This window comes from Pseudonaja textilis, chromosome 1 (assembly GCF_049901715.1).
Source record: "Pseudonaja textilis isolate UNSWEBS1 chromosome 1, rPseTex1.2, whole genome shotgun sequence".
Classification (NCBI taxonomy): Eukaryota; Metazoa; Chordata; class Lepidosauria; order Squamata; family Elapidae; genus Pseudonaja; species Pseudonaja textilis.
The window spans coordinates 159,789,493-159,816,221 of record NC_141990.1 but is presented as its reverse complement, the minus strand read 5'-3'; the positions used below and the strand labels follow the sequence as shown (position 1 = coordinate 159,816,221).

General features: G+C 36.9%; 1 protein-coding gene across 50 annotated transcripts in view; it reads left to right on the top strand.

Moving 5' to 3' along the window:
* Positions 1-17,494, top strand: part of PCBP3 (poly(rC) binding protein 3) — a 60,162-nt gene extending 42,668 nt beyond the window's left edge. For 17 of the 50 annotated variants that reach the window (XM_087919503.1, XM_087919502.1, XM_087919504.1 and 14 more), the window contains 6 exons: positions 1,409-1,474; positions 4,233-4,311; positions 4,981-5,040; positions 8,122-8,174; positions 12,669-12,838; positions 16,569-17,494. In XM_087919503.1, the coding sequence (XP_087775629.1) occupies positions 1,409-1,474; positions 4,233-4,311; positions 4,981-5,040; positions 8,122-8,174; positions 12,669-12,838; positions 16,569-16,605 (465 nt within the window). In that variant the 3' untranslated portion in view covers positions 16,606-17,494. The other 33 variants (XM_026707687.2, XM_087919526.1, XM_026707682.2 and 30 more) reach the window with 22 other exon arrangements.
* Positions 17,495-26,729: the final 9,235 nt, after the last annotated feature.

Below are 26,729 nucleotides of genomic sequence, written 5' to 3'. Positions count from 1 at the left end.
ACTTCTTGGATCTATGTAGTATTCAACATCTCACCTTCTGAAAATGCATAAAACATAGATGTTCTATTTATCTCTCTCCCTGACTTTTTTTTACCTTCTGTTAAATCCATCTGAAATAAAGCCACTGCATCTGATGGCAAAACAGTCACAGTAGGTTAGCTTGGTTGGTGAAGAAGGCTTTTCTGTTTGTCTGGTTTTAAGGGTCACTTGAGAGCCAGTTTGATTTAGTGATTATGGCATCAGACTAGAAACTGGGAGATTATAAATTCTAGTCCCACTTTAGGCATGAAGTCAGCTGGCTGATTTTGAGCTGGTTATTTTCTCTCCGTCCTAGGAAGGAGGCAAAGACAAACCAGTTCTGAAAAACCCTGCCAAAAAAACTTCAGGGACCTGAGCAGGTAGTCTGTGAGAACTGAACATAACTGAACTTCTGTCTAGAACTTCTGAAGAAAAAAAAGGTTCAGTTAAGCCACTGAGTCCAACTGCCTCTTAATTTAGGAATTCAAATTAATATATCCAAAACAGAAGACTGCCTAGATTCCACCTTAAAATGTCCAATGAAGAGGTGCCCACCAACTTTTATTTATTTTATTTATTTATTTTTGTCAATTGCTTACAAGGTAATAGGTATAAGTAAAAACATAGTTATGAATACATGGATACATATAAGAAAAATAAAAAACAAAAAACAATAGGACAGGGACGGTAGGCATGTTGGTGGGCTTATGCACGCCCCCTACAGACCTCTTAGGAAAGGGGTGAGGTCAATAGTAGACAGTCTAAGGTTAAAGTTTTTGGGGTTTGGGGAAGAAACCACAGACTCAGGTGGAGTATTCCAGACATTGACCACTCTGTTGCTGAAGTCGTATTTCCTGCAATCAAGTTTGGTGCAATTAACCTTGAGTTTGTATCTATTGTTTGTGTTATGGCTGAAGCTGAAATATTCATTGACTTCCTGGGTAATTGGTTCCATTATCAAATACTGTTTCTGTTAATATATTTTTTTTAAAAAGTTCAGTCAGGATCTGCCATCTTGTTATGAAATCTATTGCTCTGTGGAACACAAGAGAACAATGTGTGATCTCTCCTCAATTATCCTTTCTAAAGATACATACAGATTAACAGAGTTGGAAGAGATTTTATAGTCATCTAGTCCAACCCCCCCACCCAAACAATGTCCAGCTTCTTTAATTTCTCTTTGTAGGCCTTAGTGTCTAGTCCCCTGATCCTCTTCATTGACCTTTTTGGAATCTGTTCAATTTCTATGAATCCTTAATGTATATTGCCCAGAAGTAAACCTAGTATTTGAAGTGGAGATAATCAAATAGAATGGAATGGGTTATTTCCTGTGATTTGGAAACTTAATATCTGTTGATGCAACCTAAAATTGCATTTGCCTTCTTTGCAGCCACATCACACTCTTGGCAATGAATTCAGTTTGCAATCAATTACTAATCCAAGATCTTTTTTGCAAGTAGGTATCCCACATCGTATATCTGTGTATGTGATCTTGTTTCCTAAATGCAGAGATTTGCACTTGTCTGTTAAATTTTATTCTGTTGCCTTTAGATCATTTCTGCCCTGTATCAAGATTTTTTAATTTTATTTCAGTCTTCTAGGATATTCACTATTCCATCCAAGTTTATATCTATAAATTAGATAAGTGTTTCTATACCTCTGCAGTCAAATCATTAATAAAATCATTAGCAAAGAATAGAGGACAGAATTAACCCTTATGCACCCCATTTGATACCTCTCTCCAATTTAACAAGGACCCTTTGATTAACATTCTTTAAAGAAGTTTGAGTCACCTATGAACTGTCATGCTTAGCTAAGTTGGCAATTTTAAGCCATAGTTAAGTTTAACTAGCTTAGCTAGTTAACCATTTTAATTCCTTGCATGGTTAAGTTTAAGCCATGGTTGAGTTTGAACCAGTTACGAAATGTCATGCCATTCAGTCCATGCTTAACTAGATTAGCATGTCATTGAGTAATTAACCAATGCTTTGTTGACGTCAAGATATATTATGTCTGCAGCATGCTCACAATCTATTAAGGAAACTTCTTGTTCAAAACATGAGATAAGATTAGTCTGGCAAAATGTTTCAAGATCTTCAGCATCTGCTCTGGGATTTTCCCTTATATTAGTGTCAGACTGAGTGGTCTGTAGTTTGCTGGATTTTCCTTTTGCCCATTTTAGTAAACATGAATGTCTGCTATTCTCCAGTCATTTGGTACTTTACCAATTCCAATTTCTCACATATAATGAATAAAAATTCAGCTAGACCACCAACAACTTCCTGACCAAGTTTCTATGATTTTCAAGCTTTAATCCTGCCTCTGCATCCGCTCCTATCAAATTTCCTGGCGGAACATATAGTTTCTTGTAGAAGAAGAAAGGGCTGAATCATATTCATTGGGTGATGCCAAATTTGAGACAGTCCCGTAAAAAAGATATGAAGAACATATTTTGTTGAACAAAACAAACCCACAAGAAACTAGCATTACTGAATCATCCATGGATTTGTTTTCTTTTAAAATTCCTACATATATGGGTTGGTGGCTTTTGCAAAGCAAAATCTTCCCGTCCTACCCACAGTGGGTTTGATCATAATTGTGCATTTCCTCCAATGTACACAATCATAACTGAAATCAGAAGGGCAGCTCTGTGTTACTTCCTGTCTCTATTTACACTTCATACTAAAGTAAAGTAATCACATTATGGCTTAGCCTGATGTGTAAACTTATTGTATAGTTTAATCTTCCAGCAAAGAAGTTCTATATCCCATCACTTTACTATAAATTAAAAACATAATTTGTTGATTAAGCCAGAAAGATTCTACAGACAATGTTCTGGTTAAGCAGCAGTAACCAAATCTTGATTTGTTTTTCCTTACTTGTTCCAAAATTCCATGTTCACAGTATACTAACCTAAAGAATATCCAATTTGTGATTAGGGTTAGTAAAAGTTGCATAGAGTCACACTTTTGAAAAACATAACATTGTCATTCAGAGCACTTCATATAGAAACTTAATTGTTTTAGATTCTTTCCCCCCCACCCCCAATCTATTAAGTTATTTCAGCACAGGTTCTGCAATGCCATTTGTTTCTCATGTTTTGCTTGCCTTCTTGGTTGACTAATAAAAGCTCTTCTTTTCAAACTCCTTGTAACTTTTCTGTCTTCTTCAGCCTCTCAGGTATTCTCTAATTCCAATGCTTCACCTAACTGTTATAACACCAATGTCAGACTTCCCTGCACCCTTTCACTCAGTTATGCTACAAGAGCAGGAGTTTGGTGTTTTTATTTTAATCTTTTCCCTTCTGAATTCAAAAGATCAGAACCTCATAGTTTAGTTGGCTGGTCTGGATGGCTTTAGGGCAGGGATGTCAAACTCACAGCATCATGGCGGCATCACGTGATGTATCGGGACTTTTTCCCTTTTCGCTAAACTGGACATAGGTGTGGCCAGCGGATGACGCAGGGGCCAGGAGCTTGACAGTCCTGCTATAGGGGAACTTCCCACAGCCAATTACTATGCTGTAGGGGAGTTTCTGTAATGACATCAGAATCTAATTATCATCCTACTACCTCAGGCTGTTACAAAGCATGGTTTTAAAAACAGATTTGTTTTATTTTGGTGTTTGAATAATAATATGAATTTGGCATAAAATATATTGGAATTGCCTTCCTCTTTGTGAATGAGTTATTAGAAGTCTAATGCTAAAAGCAGAAGAAGGGATGAACAGGATCTGAAATACATACCTATTTTGGCCAAAACACATACTGGACTTTTCATTGGGTCATCTACCTAGTTATGAAACTTTCAATATTTTGAAGAAACTACCAGTTCCAGGTTACAGCTCCAGAAGCACTGATAGTGTCTATGCAAGTAGCACCTCCTTGGGAAATGGTAATCTCATATCCATATATTCTTCCACTTGGTTCAGGTTTTGTGATGAACACATATGTACAATTTCATCTGGAAAGACACAACACCAAAACTAGGCTGCTGTGTTTCAGATCCTGATTGAGCACATCTGCCAGGAATTTGACCAATTATAATTTCCCAGGCCAAGTCCTTCTATAAACCTGTATGTTGCCATGATTCCACATGGCTTCCTGATTTCTTTCTTCAAAACATTACTATTATAATTTTGTTCTTGGTTTTCAGTGTGACTTGTATTCTATAACAATAACCTTCTTAGTTCTAATATCCCTCCTACCCCTCAGCAGTTGACCAAGCTCCACCAGTTGGCTATGCAGCAAACCCCCTTTACTCCCCTTGGACAGACCACCCCTGCTTTCCCTGGTACGTACCCAAATTCCCTTTACAGATTTCCTTCTCTTTTTACCTATGCAGTTCTCTCTTTTTCTAAGCTTGGTTTCTTAAATTAAAAGTGTGTAGTTGGAGTGGAAATATTAAGAGAGGACAAGAGGCAGATACTAGAGTTGAGAAAAGGTCAGGACATATATTTGCAAGTTATGTGTTGCTATTGTCTGCTCTAAGACATCCATGTCATAACAATCCTTTAGTCAGGGGTAAGGATGCATTCTGCATTGAGAGGCAAAGGTTAATTTTTCATACTTGTCCCTGATTGTTTGTGATATTCTAAGTTATACTACTAGGAGTCAAAGATATATAGATGACTAATGAATGCTTAGCATTTGAACCACTGCTTTTATGGAAAACTAAGAATAGGCCAGTCTTTTATCTCAACTAATTTTCTGAAAATCATTTCTGATAAACTCGGAAATGTCAGGAAAAGGGAGTAGTTTCTGTAGAAAACTAGAATGGCAGATATTATTTATATGGTTACTGAACATATGTTTTAATAGCATTGCATTTGATTTGAACGAAAACTTGCTTTTTCTGCCATTTTATTCATCATATTTTGAGCTTCCTAGATGAAGTGACATTGCTTCTCTCCTTGAAGGCAAAAAAAATAAAAATTAAATGTATTTCTTCTTTGCTCTTCAGGAGAAAAGCTGCCCTTACATTCCTCCGAAGAAGCTCAAAATCTGATGGGCCAGTCCTCAGGTAAAATAAATACAGGAAATACAGTCTTAGAATTCTTTTTGTCATTGCCAAAGTGATACATAAAGCAGTTGTTCTGATTATATTGATGGGATAGTTTTACTGATGTTCAAGAGGCAAGACACAGCACAATAATAGTTATGACCCTACAATTAAAAAATGGCAGCAGTTAAGACAATCTAACCCTTTTTCAGAATAACTCTCCAGCAGAATGACACATCACTGTTAACATGGCTCCTCTTTTAGACCTTAGCTCTTTCATCTTGATGTCTCTCTCTTCAGCTTTTGAAACTGTTCTTCTTTCATCCCCAGATTTTGGCTTAGAGTAAACAGCATCCTTTCACTTTCCATTGCACTCCATACACTCTTTCTAAAGGAAACTGTGATTTAGCAGAAGCCGTAACAAATTAAAAGTTCAAGTAAAATCATTGTGCTCATTCTTTGATTCTGGATTTTGGTATATTTGTATCTGTATAAAAGACATTTGCTAGATACTACTAGCAAAGTAAAAAATAATCTCCATATAAAAAAAAATTCTGTATAAAAATATTTATTTTTTAATGTACCATGCTATAATCAAGATATCACTATTGTATAAAATTATACAAAAGTCTTACAAATGAAAGACATTAATATTATTGTGCTATTATGATAACACAATACTTACCACAGCATAGTGTGTGATGTCCCATTCTCTTTCAATCTGACCATTCCCATAATTTCTTAATTATTCCCATAATTTCTCCTGGAACTAGGAATACCTTTGAAAATAAATTCAGCCATCAATAAATGAATTTAAAATAAACTCAGACCCTCACATATATCAGATCAGGCCCCAAGACTCCATAAAATCCTTACAGCTATTTTGTATTGGCTTTGTTAAAAAACTTTACAAATCAAATCTGTAAATTCATGGGTGTAGACTTCAGTATTACTAAGCTTCATTTCTAAGTTTCAGCAGACTGAACGGGTGTTTGGGTGATTGTGTAGTGACTCTCTTCTCTCATATTCCTGCTTATTTCTTCCTAAGTAGTGGAGAGCAGACTATGGCTTCTCTCTTGACCCTTTCTTTTTAGTTTTTGGTTAGTACTGTGTATTATGCTGACAATTCTCAGCATCTAGCATGGAGTATGTTACCTTCAAACAATTCAAAAAGAGGCTCAAAACCAGATTCCGTTACTGGGCAGTATTACAAAAACATATTTAGATTGATCCCAGCTCAGTTCCATGGAGGTAAATCTTATTAGTCTTAATGGAACATACTTCCAAATGTCTGTGCTTTCTCTGAGAGTCAGTCTGCAAACTATCATTGTCAACGCTTATAAATACTTAATATAAATATCAATGAGATCATGAAGTTGGAGTTATACCAAGTCTTGCTTAGCAAATCTTCATCATCTCATCTGGAAAGTTTCATAACTACAGAATATTGCATAGACTATAGATCTTATACATCCTCTGTTTTTTAATAAAGTACACATAAGATTGTTCACATATTGTATTTGTGCATATTATGAATTATTCATAACAAAGAACTTGTTCATTTAGATTTTTTAAAAAATTACTGCATGTACTTACACCATGGAAATCTTGTGATTAATTCTTATGGAAATATGCATCCTCAATCTATTCACATGGCTAAGATTGCACGCAAAGTTCTAACACGAAGCAATTTAGGCACCAGAGGTTTACTATATAAAATACAGATTTTTTTTAAATGGTAAGTTATAGGGTGATTTAGAATGTATTTTCATTCTTTGTCTTGGAATTGTATTGATTTCAGAAAGCCATATATTGTACATACGGTTCCGTTAAAGGTTGCCCAACAGGCTGCCCAAATTTTTATGTACTGTCATAACCAAATTTTTTAGAATAGTGTTCACTCTTATACTTGGACAAACTACTGTCGTTCTGTGGCTCTTATTAAAAAGCAGAATTCCTAGGTTTCATGATCAGTGACTTTTTATTAGATTTTTAGACAGTGAATTTTAGTCCCACTGTAGACGTGAAAACTTGGCTGGGTGACTTTATTAGTTAAAATAAAGTGATAAAGGTAGAATTTTGAAAAATATATATATATAAATAAATAGTACTTGAGTTTTGGGCATGTAACTATTTAGACTACATTAACAAGTGATTAGGTCATTGCTTTTCACTCTGAAATATTTATTTTACAATATGTTCCTGTGGGAATTATGTGGAACCATAAATTATTAACTGTAGCAGTACAGTTCCAGTACAGTTCCAGTATTACTGTATATTTTAAAAAACACAGTTTTAGAAAACAGATTATGATGTCTACAGTTTATTGGCTGAAGTCCACATTTCTCTTTGGATCTCTATAATTTCAGTACAAAGAATAAACAGGTAAAAACATTCATTCTATTGTGGATTTACTGCCTATAATAATTTGTTTTCATGCTTTGCAAAAAATATATAAGTAATCCTTGCTATTAATTCTCAAGATCATAAGAAATTCCATTTCCTTACTTCCAAAATATGTCTGTCAATCATGCTATATAATTCAATGTAATTTTGCTATAAAACTCCATTATTTCACCAGAACTGGGTTTAAAATACAGTATTCCTCTTCCTTGCAAATGGCATCCATATACAATGAATACCATAGAGGATATTAATTCATCCTTTGGGGAGGCATGATTTAAAATAACCACTGTATCATAGTTTGCCTCCTAAATAGCCACAAGTTCTCCCCAATGTTTCTAAGCAGCTGTATCTTTTATTTTATCAACCAATAGTGACATTTTGAACACTGAAAATTGAAAATGCAGTATAGGCCAGCTTGTTTATTTCAAAAGGCAAAAAAATGAGGTGAGGATATCAGCATTCAAGGAACACATCACTGCATTAAAATCTATTGAATTGCCATCTAATGAAATATTACAGCAACTGCTTTCAGAGCTCCATTTTTTTATCTGTTATTTATTGAAACCTTCATCCTTCCTTAACCTTTGGCTCTAGTGCAGTCTGGAAATCCACAAGATCTGCTATTTTGGTGAAATGCCATCAAAAGTGCGATACTTTCTCCTCAAGCAATGTCCATTTTCTCTTACATATGCTCAGGTTTGGATGCCAATCCCCCGGCCAGTACTCATGAACTCACCATTCCCAATGATGTGAGTATCGCATCTCGTGTTCTGCTTATCTTTCAATAAATGTATGTAGCCAACAGTGACTTCTCATTGTGACATGGTATCAAAAAAGCCTCTTCATTGACTTTAGGCATGCAATTTCATTTGTGGGTACATAAAGCTATTAAACTGAGAAATAAAACAAAGCTTTTGGTAACTTTCGTGGTACGTGGAAAATTTGCTTGGTTAACATTCCTGATAAACAACAGCATTTTTTGCTTGAATCAAGGACTCCATTTTGAAAGATCTGCCACTTTCAGCTGGATATCTAAAACCTGCCATGCTACCATATGAGAAGGGAATTTCTTTCCTCATCCATCTCAATCCTGATCCATCTCATTATGGTCCTTCTTTTGTGATGGAAGGATCTGTTGTATGTCTGAGTACTCTTATATTAGAATAGTTCTTTTTCATTGGAATGGTGTTCATGTAAAGGTCATAGTCCCACATTTCAGACATAAATAGGCAAAGCAACTCAAACCACTGGTTTAAAAAAGAAATCAAATATATTGTACTTCTTTTGGAATTACTAATGAAAATTTGTTCTCCTACTAAGTTTTTCCAAAACTCGATTGTGTTTGTTTGTTTGTTTTCTCACATTCCTGAACTGCCCATTTCTCTCAGGTTGGGAGTCTGGACAGTGTACAACAAAGTATTAAAATATAAAAACAATATATTAAGTTAAAAAATTTAGAGAGAGAGGATGATAAAAACTTTCTTAAAATTAAATAAAAGATAGGGGAAGGGTTCTCAGTGAGGCCCACAGCTGCTTACACCTCTGGACTCCCCACATGAAACTGCAGAGACATATTTTAACTTCTTTTCAGAAGGCCATGAAAGTGGGGGGAGACTATTCCATTGGGCAGGAGGTGGGGCGCAAGGGCAAAGAAGGCTCTCTTCCTAGATTGCACCAGTTGGATTTCTTTAGCTGCAACATATCTTCCCTCTCTGACTGGGTGGGACAGACTGATGCAATCTATTTAATTTTTATAGGTTAGAAGTGAAAATAAAAAGTATCCATTCTAAGGTATAATTGTTATTGTTTTAGAATGAATGGCTTTCTATTTCTATGTAAAATGATTGTATGTATTTCAAATTATTTTAAAAGTTAAAACTTGTAACTTTTATAAACCATTGTTCCATTAACAGTAGCCAAAATAATGTATAAAAATATAAATGTATATAAAAATAATGTATAAAAATAATGTACATCTCTATGTTCTAAATTAGGGCATCTATATAGAGAAATGAAGATGAATATTATCACATGTACAATAGAATTATATATTCTAGATTTAGCCTAGAATGATATGTATCAGAAGAAATAGACATGAAAATGGCTCGGGTATTTTCTTGCAGTGTTTAAGTAGCTTAATTTATCCTGCATTAATTTATGAAATGAGTTCTATTCTTGCTATAGCCATGAAGCCAGTAGCTATCAAAATGGACAGGCAATTGGTTCGGGATGTGTGAAAAGATTAGCAATTTAAAGAAACAGCCGTCCCCCACAATGTAAAAGCACTGATAGCACTAGCATTTAGCACTTAGACTTATATACCACTTCAGATGCTTTACAGCACACTCTAAGCAATTTACAGAATCAGCATATTGCTCTGAACAATCTGGGTCCTCCTTTTATCAACCTCGGCAGGATGGAAGATTGAATCAACCTTGAGCCCTGTGAGGATCAAACTCCAGGCAATGGGTGAAGTCAGCTTGCAATACTGTATTCTAACCACTGCGCCACCACAGCTCTAATGATAACGATAATGAAGTGATAGAGAAAATTTCCACAGAATGAGTATAATTAACTTCCAGAATAGACCCAATTTAAAGTATTCTTGACTGTGGCTTTGAAACTTCAATAGTTGTGAGTTTCTCTAGTTGTCATTTGATTTGAAATAGGTGTCTTATAAACCTATAAAATAATAGTTTTCAATACAGGATGGCAAGCCACAGTGCCACTGTGAGTGTACTCAGATGAAGTCCAGAATGAATAGATTATTACAATAAGAACAATCTCCCTATCGTAGAGTTTCTCAAGTAGCAGTTATAATTCTAACACACAAATGCACTAGATCAAGGCATCTATTCAAAAGAAGGTCAGTAGGTTCATTCACTGTACCCCACATCAATGTAATTTAATCCAAAGTAGAGTAGAAAGGAAGAATATGCAAACAGATTTTTTTGGAAAGCAAAGAACCTCCATCTAGGGATGACTAAATCCAAGAATGATGTTCCATAAATATTGTTCAATTTTCTCATAACAGTTTGGGCTTCCTAGCTACTGGTATACAACCATAAGATTCCAGGGCACCTATCAGTCCAGAAGATTTAATTGATACTTAATTCCTTCGTGTCAAAAATTCTACATTATAAGATACTAATGAGCAAATGTTCACCAAATACAGCTTATTTCATACTAATGTTCACCAAATACAGCTTATTTCTGTTCTAATTGACTCTAACTAGAAATTCAAAATGTTCACTGAAATTGCAGAAGTACAAATATGCATTTTTTTTTCTTCAGTGGGTCTTATATTACACAGCTCAAGAAAATCTACAATTTAGATGCAATATGCTTTTTCTTAAAATCCACTTGTTCTGTCAGGGTTGTCTGTCTGCCTCTGTCTCTCTTTCTCTTTCTGTCTCCTGTATCTATCTACAGGTAGTCCTCAATTTACAATTTCCACAATTGAGCCTGAAATTTTGGTCATAAGTCATTGTGATCATAAGGCGAGTGACCATGTAACTGGACTTGATTTTATTGCTGTTTTTATGATGGTCATTAAGCAAATTAACAAATCAAATGGTCCTAAATCTGAATCCAGCTTATTCAATAGGCATTTTTGGCTTTATCCAGTAGGCATTTTTTGCCCCTTTTTTGGTCAGAAAATGCCCCCCCACAAAAAAAACCCTTTGCAAAACACAATCACAGGATCATAAACGTGAGCTAGTTACCAAGCAGCAAATGTGCAATCAAATAACCATGGGGTGGTGTAGAGTGTAAGTAACTTTTTCCAAATCCATCATAACATTGATCAGTCAATAAGCAACCAATTGAGGACTACTTGTTACAAATTGTAAAATAGATAAGAAGTTGATATTGGTCTTGAAGATTGCTTCTCCAGTGCCAATAGATAATTTTGGACTATAGACCCCACAATTCTTTGTCATTGGCAATTCTCACATTCCATAAATCCAGTTAATTAAGTTTTAGAAAAAGAGAAAGCAAATGTTTAAAACAATTTCTGAAGAGCAATACGTCTATTTAATATTTTATGAAATTTTAATGGATGTCACTATATTTGAGTCCTAACTTGAAAAATCTTTTCTTTGGTCAGTTTTCTTTTTAATTTGCCCATTAAGAAAGTTTTGGCTTGGCTTTCACTTTCCATCCTTTCTCTGCTAATTTTTACATCTAAACATTTATGATTATATGTAGGATGGTTGGATGTTTACTGTTATTATTTATATTATTAAATATATAATCCTAGTTGTTTTATAGTAGAATTATTAATCTTCTCAGTTTTGCTTGTGACCACTGACTCACTTCAGCTCCAGGCCAAACACTTCAAGAAGAGAAAGAAGCCCAGTAGTCATTCCATTGAACATGGACTAAGCAACTAATAGGCCCTCCTGTCTCAGCTGCTTCCTCAGAGCAGAAGCCCCCACACCACTCTGAGCACATAGTGAGGAGAAAAAAGACATGTCAGAACTCTTCACCTTCTCTCTACACCTTCTGTAAGAAGGTGACCGAAACCAGGAGAGAGCTAGGATAAAGCCTGGGCCTGCAAAACAAACACGCTTTGGGATTGTGTTGTAGAACAACAAAACGGAGAGATCCTTTAGGCCTCACCTAAGGCCACCCATTACCATCTGTATGCTATGACACAGGCAAAATGGGGCATGAGACTGATTGCAGGGGGTGGGGGGTGTTATTCTGGGAATATTCAGTGCTCCATTGTGGAGCAATGTAATCCCTAATCAGTCATAGGAGACAGGAATATTAGGTACAGTATGTTCACCGCTATAAAAAGGCAGAATAATGATTAAAAATAATGATATACAGTGTTTCAGTTTCTATATAGGAATGCCTGTATTTCATATATGTTCTATATGTGCTATATTCCATCACAACAAAGTGTCCCTTTGCAGTTAGAAATACATTTTAAATAAGGAAACATCTAGGAATATTTCTGCTTAATAATTCATAGCTTTCTCCAACTATCAAAGAGGCCGTGCAGCTCCAATCTCCATTAGTGATATTTCCATAGTTATAGTTGGGCAGTGCTAAAAAAAAAAAAAAGAGTTTGAAAATCTCCCTGTGATATAGGAAAGAGCATAGTCACAGCTTGTTAGTAACAAAACAAGAGAAACTAATACTGAGGTTTCTGGTCAGTTTTGTGCTATTTGTTGTTCACAATTCTTAATACCATAAGAGTTAGTTTAAGAAAGTCCTAATATCTCTTTTCCTAGTTAATAGGCTGCATAATTGGACGCCAAGGGACCAAAATTAATGAAATCAGGCAGATGTCTGGAGCCCAGATCAAAATCGCCAATGCCACAGAAGGCTCCTCAGAGCGTCAGATCACCATCACAGGAACCCCAGCTAACATCAGCCTTGCTCAATACCTCATCAACGCCAGGTGATTTCCGCCTTAGACCCTCATTCTTATCTTCATCCACTTGTTCATAAATGGTTAAGTATGCCCAAGTGGCTACAATACTCATAGCATGCTCATTTCCACTGCATCACAGAATTTCCAGGAAGTCAATATCTTTAGAAATCTATTTCTGTTAAATATGATGCAGAGCTAGTTGCCCTCTGTGGTCTATTTTGGAAAGCATGCAAGTGTGAACGAAATGAGGTAACCAAACAGTCTTAGGCAGCCAAACTACTAGTCTTTATTAACATTGTTTGTCTCCTGGCTAATGTAACACCACCATTTTGATTGACATTGCGCACGATTTCAGTAAATTATCAGATTATTCAGTTAATTGCATTAAATCAAATACTGCTCTCCTTTTCTTAATTTCCGGTTTATAGCTATTATTTTTGCTTAATTCGTCATTTTACTTAGCCAGATATGTCAAATTCTTTTCATTTTAACAATATTTTTTCACAAATAAAAAAATCATTAACATCAAAGTTAAAACAGCTGTTTTTCATAGCAAGTTTATTAGTAACTAGTCTATATACTGTAGATAAGAGAAAAATCTGATAAACTTATCTTTTTGGCTTCTGGTCTTAGCAATTAAGAGAATAGCATAAGCATTTCTGAGGAATTAGTACCATAAATTTAACTTTGAAAACTAAATGTTTTCATATACAAAACACAATAAGCTTTAAGCAATATTTTCCTTCCCAAAAGTGTATTTCCCATCATCATAAATGTTGATTAGACTAACTCTAGGTTATCAAATTATTAGTTTTTTAGATACCGTATTTCCCCATGTATAAGCCACCCCTTTTTTCCAAAATTTTCAAGCCCAAAAAGTAGGGGGGTGGCATATACAAAGCAGGTACACTTTTTATACGTGAAAAATGCATAAAATAATAAAGTAGGAATAAACTGGTTTTCCAGCAGTATGCTATACTTTTTTGTAAAAATTGTACGTGATGATACGATTACGAGTGCGAGTACGCGATAGAAATGCATACGCTAGGCATCGGCCTGAATGCTTCGCTCCTACTCTCGTTCCGATGCGAGATTGCTAGCGTCGCCGCACCGCTTCGGCGTCATGACCGAAGTTGTAGATCTAGACGTCGAATTTTGTTTCTTTGTAAATTTTCTTTCTTCATAACTTGTTTCTCTAATAAAATATTTTTTTCAAAACTTCACAGTCCAAAAATTGGGGGGGTGGCTTATACAAAGGGGGTGCTTATACATGGGGAAATACGGTACTATAACCATTATAAATAATGACTATTATAAGTCATTATTTTTAATAGCATTTTTGCTGTCATATATCAAATAATACGCTTATTTGATATTAAATTTATTTGAATGTGTTCAACTCAAAACACTTCTGTAAGTTAAAAAATATGCACATAATTTTGCTTGGCAATGTTTTATGTTGTAGTGCCCTTGATAAAAGTTTTCTTATGAGCCATACTGACAGTTGAATTGCAAATTTCTATTTGCAAGAACTTCGGAACAGTGTTGGAAAACCCATTTTAAACCAATGATTAAGGGATTCAAAGAATATTGCAAATGTTACTCTTAATCATGAAATATGATTAATGCAGCAAAAATGTTTTTCATGTTTATTGGATACTTCAGATAAAGTTTATTATTTATTATGCTGGAGTATCAAATGATGGGGGTACCCTAATTTATATGATGTGACTTGAGCTGCCATTCTGATTTATATGTTTATTAATATGTTTTTGGGAAGAGTACTATTGTTGAAAGATGTGAATGCTAATTAAATTATGTATCCAGATTTCAAATGTATCATTTTATGCATTATTTGGTTTTAGTGAGCAAGATTATGTTGGAAAGAGATTCCCCGATTGACAGTCTTAAATTGATTGTGTTTAATTGTTTATCAGCATAATGGAAAGAGTAATCAATATTACTATGTGGTCAAGTTTAATGCTGTGCTTAAAGCTGAACTTTTTTAATGTTTCCTTTCTCTTTTTCTTTTCCCTATGTGTTTACTTTTCATTTGTTTCTGTATTTTTTCCTTTCTAGGTATTAAAGCAAAAATTTAAAATAATAAAAGACAATCTGCTAATAGCAAGATTAAATAAAATTGCTTGTCATAGCAGAAAGGCAAGATACAATAATCTGTTAATATACAAGACTAATATCAATACCATTAATTATTTTCCATGATGGAGAAACTGTGGCATGCATATCTCAGGGGTGTCAAACTCAAGGCCCGGGGCCAGATCCAGCCCACAGGGTACTTAGATCTGGCCCACGGAGCCACCCTAGAAACAGTGAAGAACTGGCCTGCGGTGCCTCTGCCAGTGAAAACAGAGCTCAGGAGTGCTGCAGGAGGCCCTCCACAGCTCTGTTTTCACTGGCAGAGGGTTTCAAGAGGCTGTCGCAGCCTAAAATGGAGCTTGGGATCCCGTTTTCATTGGCAAAGCACTTGGGCCACCAGATTCCCCTGATACGAGTGATGTTGAGCTGGCCGTGCCCACCCTGGTCACACGTACCCTGGCCCCCCCAAGGTCAAACACAACCCTGATGCGGCCCTCAATGAAATCGAGTTTGCCACCCCTGGTACCATATCTGGATAGGAAAAAATGGATAACGAATGTGTCCTATGATGCTACATTAAGCCTTGTTTTTCAGTTAAGCAGAAGCTGGAGAATGCACAGCATTTGCATGGTAAAGTAGAACTTTACCCAGGTGAAGCAGGCAAGATGCCCATTGTCCCCAATCTTGGTAATATGGCCAAAAATGTCAACGCTCGGAAGGGATGGGCATTACAGAGGACATTGGGACAATTTTAGCAAATGTGGCGCTATTGTCATATTCATTGAAGTCCTTCATCCTCTTGAACATTCATACAGTAGTGCAACTACTAAAAAGACTGGCCAGCATCGTTCCACAGTAAAAACAGGTCTTGATACAGTTTTTAAATGGAATATAAATAATCAGTATTGCCTAATACTATCATTTTAAACATCCTCTCTCAAAAAGTTCTCACTAGATTTGGTAATTTTGACTATTGGATTTTTCCCAAAGTTCTAGGATAGTTAAAGATTGTAATGTAATATGGGTAGTCCTCGACTTATGACCATAATAGAGCTCAACATTTCTGTTGCTAAGTGAGTTTTGCTCCACTTTACGACCTTTCTTGCCACAGCTGTTAAGTGAATCACTGCAGCTGTTAAGTTAGTAGCCGGGTTGTTAAGTAAACCTGGCTTCCCCATTGACTTTGCTTGTAAGAAGGTCACAAAAGGGGATCAAAGGACCCCGAGACATTGCATCCGTCATAAATATGAACCATTTGCCAAACGTCCAAATTTTAATCATATGACTAAGGGGGTGCTGTAATGGTTGTAAGTATGAAAAATGGTCATAAGTCACTTCTTTTCGGAGATGTTGTAACTTTGAATTGTCACTAAATGAACTGTTGTAAGTGGAGGACTACTTGTATATGCACTATTCCAAGGAATATGACTATTTGTAATTGAAGTATTGAGATTCTGCCCATTTCCATTGTGTTTAGAGCATTGCCAGATCTTTTGATAGGGCACCAGCACTTGAACACAATAGGAATGGACATACACAACAACTACAACTCACTATATGAAGGATGGAGCATGGTGGATAAAACACAAGTCTTTTGATTTCTTCCTCATAAACTGCAAATACTCCTGCTGTTTTTCATCTGTATGTATCTTTCTTCTAGGCTGACGTCTGAGGTGACTGGAATGGGTGCACTCTAATTTCTCTCTTGCCATCTTTAATTCTACATCACCCGACTCCATCAAGTTAATTATCCTTCATTCAGCTTGTACAGTCTGCATATTTACTACTTCACATAACTGTTTTACCTCTTAGGATATTTTTCTTCAAAAAGGAATGTGTGCATGCACATCCACACTCACACGCTCATGTTGATAAGACACTGTCTTCCCCTTGTGTACTCCTGGTTTTCTTAGAATTTAATTTATGTTCCAGGCCAGTCTGTGTTTCAGATGTAAAGTGCATATTAACCTAAATAAATTTTGCTGGGGTTTTTCTTTCCTTAATTCTTCACAGAAGGCATTCTCTTAGCCACAATTTAGCTGGACCTTGTTATCTTCATTCCCTCAGCTTTCTTTTTCAGCCCCTGCAGTAATTCTGAGACAGAGCTTCGTTTAGAGCAAGAGTTGCTTTGAAATAGATATTCAGTTTTGTCACTACTCTCTCGGTTTCTGTTCCTGCCTCATCCTTAAAAGTATCATTTGAATCTGGCATGGTTTCTCCCCGTTAAACAGAGCAGGCAAGACCCAGTGAGCATCAGCAGGAAATCTCACTGGTTCCCTGGTTGATTCCTCCTGCTACTTTGCAGTGGCATAGCCAAAACAAGCCCTTCTCATAACCTCACAACAACAACAACAACAACAACAACAACCAAAGGTGGGGCGGGCGAGAGAGGAGAAAAACCTTTTCCTGAAATGTGGAAAACATGGAGCATGAAACCAAATTAAATTCAAAGTGGCAGGAACTGCTGAAAACAAGCCACCCACAGACTTTTGGACTTAGGTTAGAAAAGCTCCAGTTTCTGTGAGCCAGCTGTGTTTGCCATTGTTTAAATCCAATAAAGCCTGTGCAGCTTTGCTAGTAATAATTGCTAATGTTGATTTCAGTGCTTCTTTTTGTTGATGGGGTTTGTATATCATTTATCTTACTCAATTTATTTCACACTTTGATTGGGAAAGAGAGAACTTAAGATATAACCATTGGAGTGACTTTTTAATGATGGGAGAGTTCACATTACAGTGAATTCAGGAGGTATTGAGTACACTAAATGTCATCTGATGAAGACATTCCCCCCACCCTAATGTTTCAGGCACTATTTAAGCAAGCAAACAAATAAACCAGAAATTCAAGAAGCACAATTTATCCTTGTCTGATTTCCCAGTACATGTAGTCCTTGACTTACAACAGTTACATTACATTTCTATAACTCGAGGACTACCTTATCTGTAGCACAATGTTAAAATTGCAACGTATAACAGAGCATTAGTTTAGGAATAAACTACTTAGACCAGGGGTAGTCAACCTTTTTACACCTACCGCCCACTTTTGTATCTCTATTAGCAGTAAAGTTTTCTCTAACCGCCCACCGGTTCCACAGTAATGGTGATTTATAAAGTAGGGGACAAAACCCCTATCGCCCACCATGAAAGCTGGAATGCCCACTAGTGGGCGGTAGGGACCAGCTTGACTACCACTGGCTTAGACAGACCAGAAAGGATCATTTTTCACACTTACAATTGTTGCAGTATCCCCATCAAAATTCAGATACTTGGCAACTGGCATGTATTTATAACAGTTGCGGTGTCAACATAAGTCAACATAATGCCTGTATCTTTACAGTATTGGGGTTTTTCACAACCATTAGCTATTAATAATAAGGTGAATAGATTCAGGTTCAATGGTAAGGAGTGCACCATTGGAAAACTTGAAAGACCAGGTTGTCATGGAGAAAATCTGTGTGATGCAGGGTGAACAATGACTTGGTAATTAAAAATGGCTATGAATAGTAGTAGATCATATGAACAGTTAGTTTCAATGTTCCCAAGTGTTTAAATAATCCTTTAGGCCTATCTGTCTGTATTTGGCAGGATACATTCCTCAACAAGGGCCAAATATGTCCACAAATTACTGGCCACATTTTTTAAAAAAATTAAAGAAATCTGTTCTTATTTTAATAGAAGACTTCATGCCCTCAGAAGAATCTATATGCCCACAAAATCTTATTTTGTTGAAGAGATTGGGGTTTTTTTTCCCAGCAATCTGCTGTGGTTCGCCAGCAGCCGGTACAGATGGCAGCAGAATTGGACATTGGGGAAGAAAGGGGACCAGTCAGGGAGTCTGGAGAGGACTTGGACGAGGGTCCTGCGTCCAATTCAGGGATGGGGCCAGGACCATCTGGGAGTGAAGTGCTGCCTCCGGAGCCTTCAGAGTCTGGCAGCAGCGAGGCAGAGGACCCAGGGGAGCCTGTTGCCAGTATGCGTGTGCGCAGAGCTGCTAGAAGGCAAGAGCAGCTGAAACAAAAGGGGCGACTCGGGAGTAAGGCTGGGAGGTGATTGCCCCTCCCAAAAGGGATAAAAGTCAGGCCTAAATGATGAAACTTTTGCAGAAAGCAAGGTAATTCGATCGGTTCTGAGTCCTCCTTGAAGCTCTATGTACTTTGGTTGGTTTTTTCTTGTACTTCGGTTGATTTCTTTTATAGTTAATAAATACTTCTGTTTTTGGCAGCATTTCACAGAACTGAAAGGTGTGTGCTTATCTTGGGGGACTGTTTAAGATTAGTTCTGGCTGAGAATGAAAACAATTCCCAGCATTGCAATAAAATAGGTTTTGCTTTTAAATCAAGTTTGTGATTAATTACGATTTACGAAGCCTGGGTCAGAACACAATCTTTCCTGACAATATCTTTTCTAAGGTGCAAGTATCAGAACAGAAAACAATATTGTATTCCAAGAGTGGCCACACAATATTCTGTAATAGCCTAACAATATCAAAAGCTTGGTTTTTACCTCTTTCCTAATGACCATCTTTATAATAAATGTTGGACCAACATCATTAAGCTATTACAAATCCACAAACCTCAAATTTTAAAATGTTTTGAAGCAATTAATGAAATATTAAAACACAGGTTTATCTCAAACCAGAGTTGAAGTTCTTTTCAGAAGGTTCGGCATGAAGGAAATTGCTAAGCCCTCATGATCACCCAGTAATCCATTCCATCCACTTTTTTTTGCACTGAATAATCAAATGGCCCTGAGAAATAGTCATAATTGTCTCTAAACCATTTAAGGAAGTTGCAGACTGCTTCTCATTTTCAGTTGAAAATTCAGTGGTAATGCAGTTTGCACCCATGCAATTAAATCTCAGTTGCCAAGTGCTAGAAACAGTATAATACAGTATAATACAAGTTCTGACCTGTTCTGGAGAACTGGTAGCGAAAATTTTAAGTAGTTCAGAGAACTTGCAAATACCACCTCTGACTGAAGATTTTACAGTATCCTTCCCCTGACACGCCCACTAACCCACACCCACAGAACCGGTAGTAAAAAAAATTGAATCCCACCACTGATACAAAGATTTCCAACAAGTTCCTGAGCTGAGTTCAGGTGACTGAAAGTGGGAACTGGTTTGAATAAAACAGCCCAATTCCATTTCCCACTTTAATTCCTTCTACCACTATTCTAATCTTCATCCTTACCTCCAAATTCCATGTCTTAAATCCTTGGCCTCAAAGGGATCCTCACCTAACATTATGTCAATGTCAGCTTTCTTATAATCATCCAATTCCATTCCTCTAACATTCCTCTTATAATCATCCAATTCCATTCCTCATGAGAGGTGACAAGCTCATGTCATCATGGTGGTGTCACATGACATTTTGGGATTTCCTCCCCCCCTTCCTTTCACTAAACCACACATGGATGTGGCCAGTGCGTGACATATCTGGTCCCTGGCTGGGAGTTTGACAGTTCTGCTCTAACCAAACCGTCTTCATTCCCCAATCACATCACATAGCACTGCACTGAAATGAGTGAATTGGCAGCCACCGCAGGCCCCCATGTTCTTTTTTTTTATTATAAAAATTTTATTTGGATTTTCACAAACATAATACAAGTAAATTTTCTTTTTTTTTTTTTTAGAATAACATGGTCCAGGGCTATCACTTCTCCATACAGACACAAATTCAATTTCATATTCATCTTTGTGTTCTATTCCATATCTTATTGCTATTTTAACATTTTCTCAATAATTTTTCCCTTCCCTTAGTTTTCTCAATCTTACTTTTAACTATCTCATTCCTTTCTGAATTCAATTATATATATCTTTTCCTAAGTTTCAATACCTTTCTAGTCATCATATTTATACTTTTGTCTGTCCTGTTTCAATTTCATATTTTCTTTTCATTAAACAAAATTTTCCCTGTAGTTACTAATTGGAGTATGACACCTTTGCATCTTTTAATTTTTATCCATTCAGCTCTTATTTAAACTTCAATTTATGCCTTTACAATATAACATTCAATATAACACATAACTTCCAGTCGAATTCTGCTTGGTACATTCTTAAAATATGCACCAAGTTCTTAAAGAGGGAATATATATATATAACAATAATAAATAAAATATTTATTCTATTCCAGTTCAGCTCTATCATTAATGTTAGTTATAATTTTTGACATCTTTAACATTTCTTTTCAATAAGATATCATACTTCTAGGAACACTTATAATATTTCCATAATTTTTTTCATGTTTCTTTCATATTCCTCTTCACTTAAATTTTTATAACACATTTATAATAATTAAAATGTTCCCCTCCATTCCTAATTTCATTCTCTCATTCTCTTTATTTCATTTATTTATTAAACATTACATTACATTACAATGAGTATTTTATCTATTTTTAATCACATCATATTTTCAAAGTTCATTTCTATTTCTAATATAACAATACTATCTTATGTACCCTTGCAGAATCCCCCTTTTAATTAAGTTTTCACCAATTATCTCTGTGTCTTGTACGTTTTCCCTGTTTCTCTATGTCCTGTTTCTATCCTTTATAATTTCTTTTCCTTTCTCTCTTCTCCCTCTTCTTCTCCCTTCCCTTTTTGACCCCTTCTCTCTCTAATTCTGATCCTCTCTTCTGTAATCCTCTCTTTTGTTTCTTCTTAATGTTGTAATTACTTTTCAAACTATTCTTTTTTTGAGTTGTTTTTTCAGATCTTATATTTTTCACTCTCTTTCCCCACTTCCCTTTCTTTTCCCCACATAGAAATACTTGGTGATTGTCCCGCCCTTCTTGTTCTACAGGCATTTCTTGTTGTTTCTCTTAGTTCAGGATCTCCATTTCTAAAAAATTGAAATATGAAGCCAAAAGAACCTCTTCCTTCTCGTGCATCTTTCTGTTTTTTAAGTTCCATTCTCAATTCTTTCAAGAGTGATACCATTTTAAAAACTTTTAAACAACCACTCGATTAATTTTAGTCCTTTAAATCCAATAGCCAAAAATCCAAAAATCACCAAGTAATCTAAATAATCTAAAGCTGTTTCTTCTTGCTTCTTTTTTCCACTTTCTCTTCCTGGGGTTCTCTTATCTTGTTACAAAGTTTCAGTTAAAATGTATCTTTTAGGAATCTTGTTAAAGTTTCACTGTTAATTCCTTTCACTTCCAAGTGGTCTCCGCCCTTTTTCCAGATCCCACCCTTTTGTTTTTTTCCTTCTTTTAAAAGTTTTTGAGAATCCAGAAATCTTTATTATCCCCTTGACATTTTATTTTCAGCTTAAATACCCATAACGTTGAAGTGGATTTTTGCCGGTTTCTTGCTTAAGTCTCTTAGTTGTCAATATAGGGAAGAAAAGAAAAAAAAAACCAAATCGTTTCCCTTCCCTCTCTCATTCACTGCTTCAAAGTCTTCTTTGGGAACAACGTTGTTCTTTATAATTCAAATTCCAGGGTACCTTGTACTGTTGTTTTTCCAGTTCGACCCAGTCAGCCAAAATTTTCTCTTCTTATCTTCCTCCTGCACATTCCTTTCCAGTCGAGTTCTTCTTTGAGGTGGCCATTTCTGACCACCGCTGCAACCGCCTTCGGGAAAGGGAGTAAGGCCAGCTGGGGAGGAGAGATGTGACTCTCCTTGACTCTGCTGGCAGTCTCCCCCCTCTTCACCACCTCTACAGGGTGGCTTAGCCCCGAAACCAGCTGGCTCAGGGCGTTCCAGCGGTGAGCACAGATCGAAACTGTGCATGATCGCAGATTTCAGTCTGTCACCAAAGAAGCTCAAACTGGAAGTCCATCCGCAGGTCCCCATGTTCAACCTTCCTGCATTTTCCCTAATCCCAGCCACTTCTTCCTGTTTCCCTTACCCTTACCCAATAGACACTGCCTTCAGCTCAGACTGCAAGGGCTCCTGGTCTCTTGTCTAGGAAGTCTGCTCTTATGACTCTCTCCAAATTTCATAAGGAGAAAGATGCTCCTCTTCTCTCTGAAAAGTCCCTATATTTATTTCATCCATAAACTCCAGAAATATATGCTATTTCCCTAAATTTCTTAAAGAGTTTCTGTAGTTAGTCCTTTTTGTTTTTCTTTAAACAAGCTGAAGGTACCATTGCGGAAAATATTTTTGTGGGATATTAAAAACATGTTTTACAGAAAAAAGAATATATTGTGAAACGTTAGAAGTAAATGCCACACAATGATCATTTTTCTGTTCTGCCATAAAACATTAGGACAGTCTCAAATTTTCTTTTCATAGGTTGAACACAACTATTTTATAAGCAATATCTATTTACTTGCCAATTTTCAGATGATCTATCAAGATCCAACTTTTTTATTTACAACAAAAGTTGTAAATCAAATTGATTGTCTGAAACCTCTTGATGATTTTAATAGTACTCTAAATTTGTTCATACATCTGTGGTTAATGAAATAACAAGCCCACATATAGTCTCCATGTACTAGCATATACTTCATGCTGAAGCAACCTATTAAGATTTTCAAATGAAGGATTCATTGCATTAAGAAATAGAGTTTATGAACTGTGAAGTATTTGCTAATCTATTCTGTGTAATTTCAGTAGAAGAGACTCATCATCACTATAATGCGATAACTTCTGTGTAAGGCTATCCAAAGTATTTAAGGATATGAGACATTCTTGTGGTATGACTGAGGACTTTTCTGACTTTTTATTATCAAATAAAGTCTCTCTTTGGGAATGTTTTTCAAAATGATCGTTCAGAAGCAGCAGTGATTCATGCAGCCTTTGGACCTATTTTATTGCTGGATGGGCTAACTAGCAAATACAGCCAACACCAGCAAACATCTTACTTTGATTCTTTTGTAGAAGCCTCAGAATTCCATTGTGCTTGCCAATTATTACAGAGGCTTCGTCTGAAACAACAGCCACATAATTTTTAAGACAGCTTCCTGAATCAGAGAGGCATTTTCTGACAACCTTTCAATATTTTCCGCTGGTTGCTGTGGATATTTTCAGTCCTAATTGAACTTTAAAGTATTTTGAAAGAAGAACTTGTTATTCCTGTCACAACTATTACCTGGGTTCAATGTATTCATGGTGATTATCGACAGTATTTCTGTGCCTGTCATAGGAGAACTGTGTTACTGTCTGGTGGCAAAAAAAAAAATCCAATGAGTCCAGTGGCACCTTTTCTAACTTTAATTAATTAAGTTTAATTTCAAATAATAATTAAAAGTTTGTCTCTTTTTATAAAATTTGTTGGAAAAGATGCTACCAAACTTCTGATATTCTCCAATTAAAGCTCAGTGGCAAATGGAGCTCCAGGGGATAAGGAGACCTTAAAAAGTACTTCTGTGTTAACTACTCTGCACAGGATGTTATGAATTGAACAATTACTACCCTGAAAAAAATTAAACTCTGCCTTTCCTCATTTATTCTATGCTTGACAGTGCTTCTGTATATGCTCCTTTAGATCCCACCAAGTTCCCAACGTTGCATGCTGAGAAGTGATGAACACACTTTTCATGAATGACACATTTCCTTCTCGACACAGTTTTATCTATCTCTACCCTCTAAAATGCATGGATCTCAGTGTTGCTTCATGATTTTTTCCTTAGAAAAACATTTTTAAAATGAAATATGATTTTAGATAAGAACTTACTTTAGCTTTTGGACAGTTTTTGATAGAACAATAATTTTCTGGACTTAAAACAAAAATATAGAATCACATAAGAAGTTTCTGAAAACAAAGTACTCATCTAAATAATTAAGAATCCCGAACCACCAAGTTATAGGTAGCATTATGTACTGTTCTTATTACTTACAAACACTTTCTGGCCTTGTAAGCCAATACATAGAAAAAACAATAGGATTGTACCAGAGAATTCTAATTCCAATATTGTGCAGGCGCCAACTCTGAAGTATTGGGCCAAATGCAGCAAGAAAAACCCATCCTGCACTTAACATGAGACTTCTTGCATTGCACGAAGACTCTCCTTACTACTCATTGTATAAAGATGGCTAGATATTTCCAACAGATTGAGGAAGCACAGTCCTGCTCTTCCTTCTGTGCATAATGGGGACACCTTTCCTAGAATTAATGCATTAGATCAATGGTTTCCAAAGTGAGTGGTACTGCCCCCTGTGGGGCAGTGGGATGCCTTAGGTGGGTGCTAAGAGGCAAGGGGGCTGGTAGGGGGTCGCTAAGAGGAAGTGGGAGCGCTGTAGGAGTCCAGCCGCATTGGCTGGAGGTTTTTTGCAGGCACAGGGGATCAACGCATTGCTGTAGACGGGATTCACCCTTCCAATCCCAGAAGCGCTGCCTGCACTGAGCCGCAACAGATCCCCACATGGGCTGGGTCAAGCCAGCTGTGAGGAAGGTCTCCCCAAGGAAGTGAGGCATGCGCCACCTTGTAGTTGCATCACAGGAATTATGTAGGGTGGGCCTTTCAGCATGTTGAGCGTTCTTGGTGGAATCGAGTGTTGGGAGGTTTTTCTTGGTGGGCCAAGGCTTAGAAGTTGGTGCAAAGCAATGTTGGGGATTACGGGAGGTGGGACAGGCTCTGCTCGGAAGCAGCTGCTGAAGGGGGGACACTAAGAAGCAGCAGGGGGGCATTTGAGGTGCTGGCACTGCAGGCTCATCCCATTGACTGTTGCACCGGAGCGGTGCAAGGGGGTCAATGGCGTCGAACACAGTGGTGGCAGCACATTGGGAAAGTCACTCTGGCTTTGTTCTACTTTCCCAAAGTGCTGCTGCTGTCGCATTCTGTCTGTCTGTCTGTCCTTCCATCCAAAAGGTCTGTCTGCCTGCCTGCCTGCCTGACAACCTATCTACCTGCCTGCCTATCTTTCTGTCTACCTACCTACCTACCTACCAATATAGATCTACCTACCTACCTACCTACCTGTCTCTCTCTCGCTCTCTATCCATCCATCCCTCCATGTTCGAAGCTCTGGCCCTGCAAGCACATCGGGAAGCTAGAGCAAAGCCAGTCTAGGAGGGAGGGAGGGAGAGAGAGAGCGAGAGAAACCTGATGCATCAGATTGAAATGAGGCCTAGTTTAGACTGAGGCCCTTTTCCACATTGAAACCTCTTTGGCTTCTATTAAAGATTTTGTGGACGAAACATGGTCAAGACTATCAGGAAGCTCTCACATTTTGTTGAGGCTTTAAACAGGATCCATTGGACCAGATCTTTCCCCAATGTATTACAGTGCCAATTCTGAAGAAGGCAAAACCAAAATGTACTGGTAAATTACAAGGAGAACACACACACACACACACTCCCTTCTAACCCTGCTGGAGCAGGTGATTGGACTAGAATAGATATCTCATTATCTTTCTCCTCCCTCCCTCCCTCCTTCTTTATTTCTTTTTCTGTCCCTTCCTTCCATCCCCCCTTTCTTTGTCTGCCCCTTTATCATTTTTTCTCTTTCTTTTCTTCCTTCTCTCTTTCTCTCTCTCTCTTTCCCTCTCTCAGGCTCACCCCATTGACTTGGTGCACCACTTCGCTCAGACTTGCTTGGGCAGGTCTCTCTGGTGCAGCGGGCTCAATGGGATGGACCTGCGGGGCCAGCACTTAGAAAGCAGCAGTGGCGGCACGTTTGAAAAGTAGAGCAAAGCTAGACGTCAGTAATTTTTGCTGCAAAGAATCACAAAAGCTTCTGGGCTGTGCACAAGAAGGGACACACATGTCAATGCAATTCAGCAACATAAAATAAAGAAATACAAATAAAACAAATCAACAAGAATCAGCAAAGCATCTCTGATTAGATTCTATTAACTACTAGAATCTAATCAGAGATGCTTTGCCAATTCTAGTGCAATGACCTGTTCCAGCAGGGTTAGAAGTGAG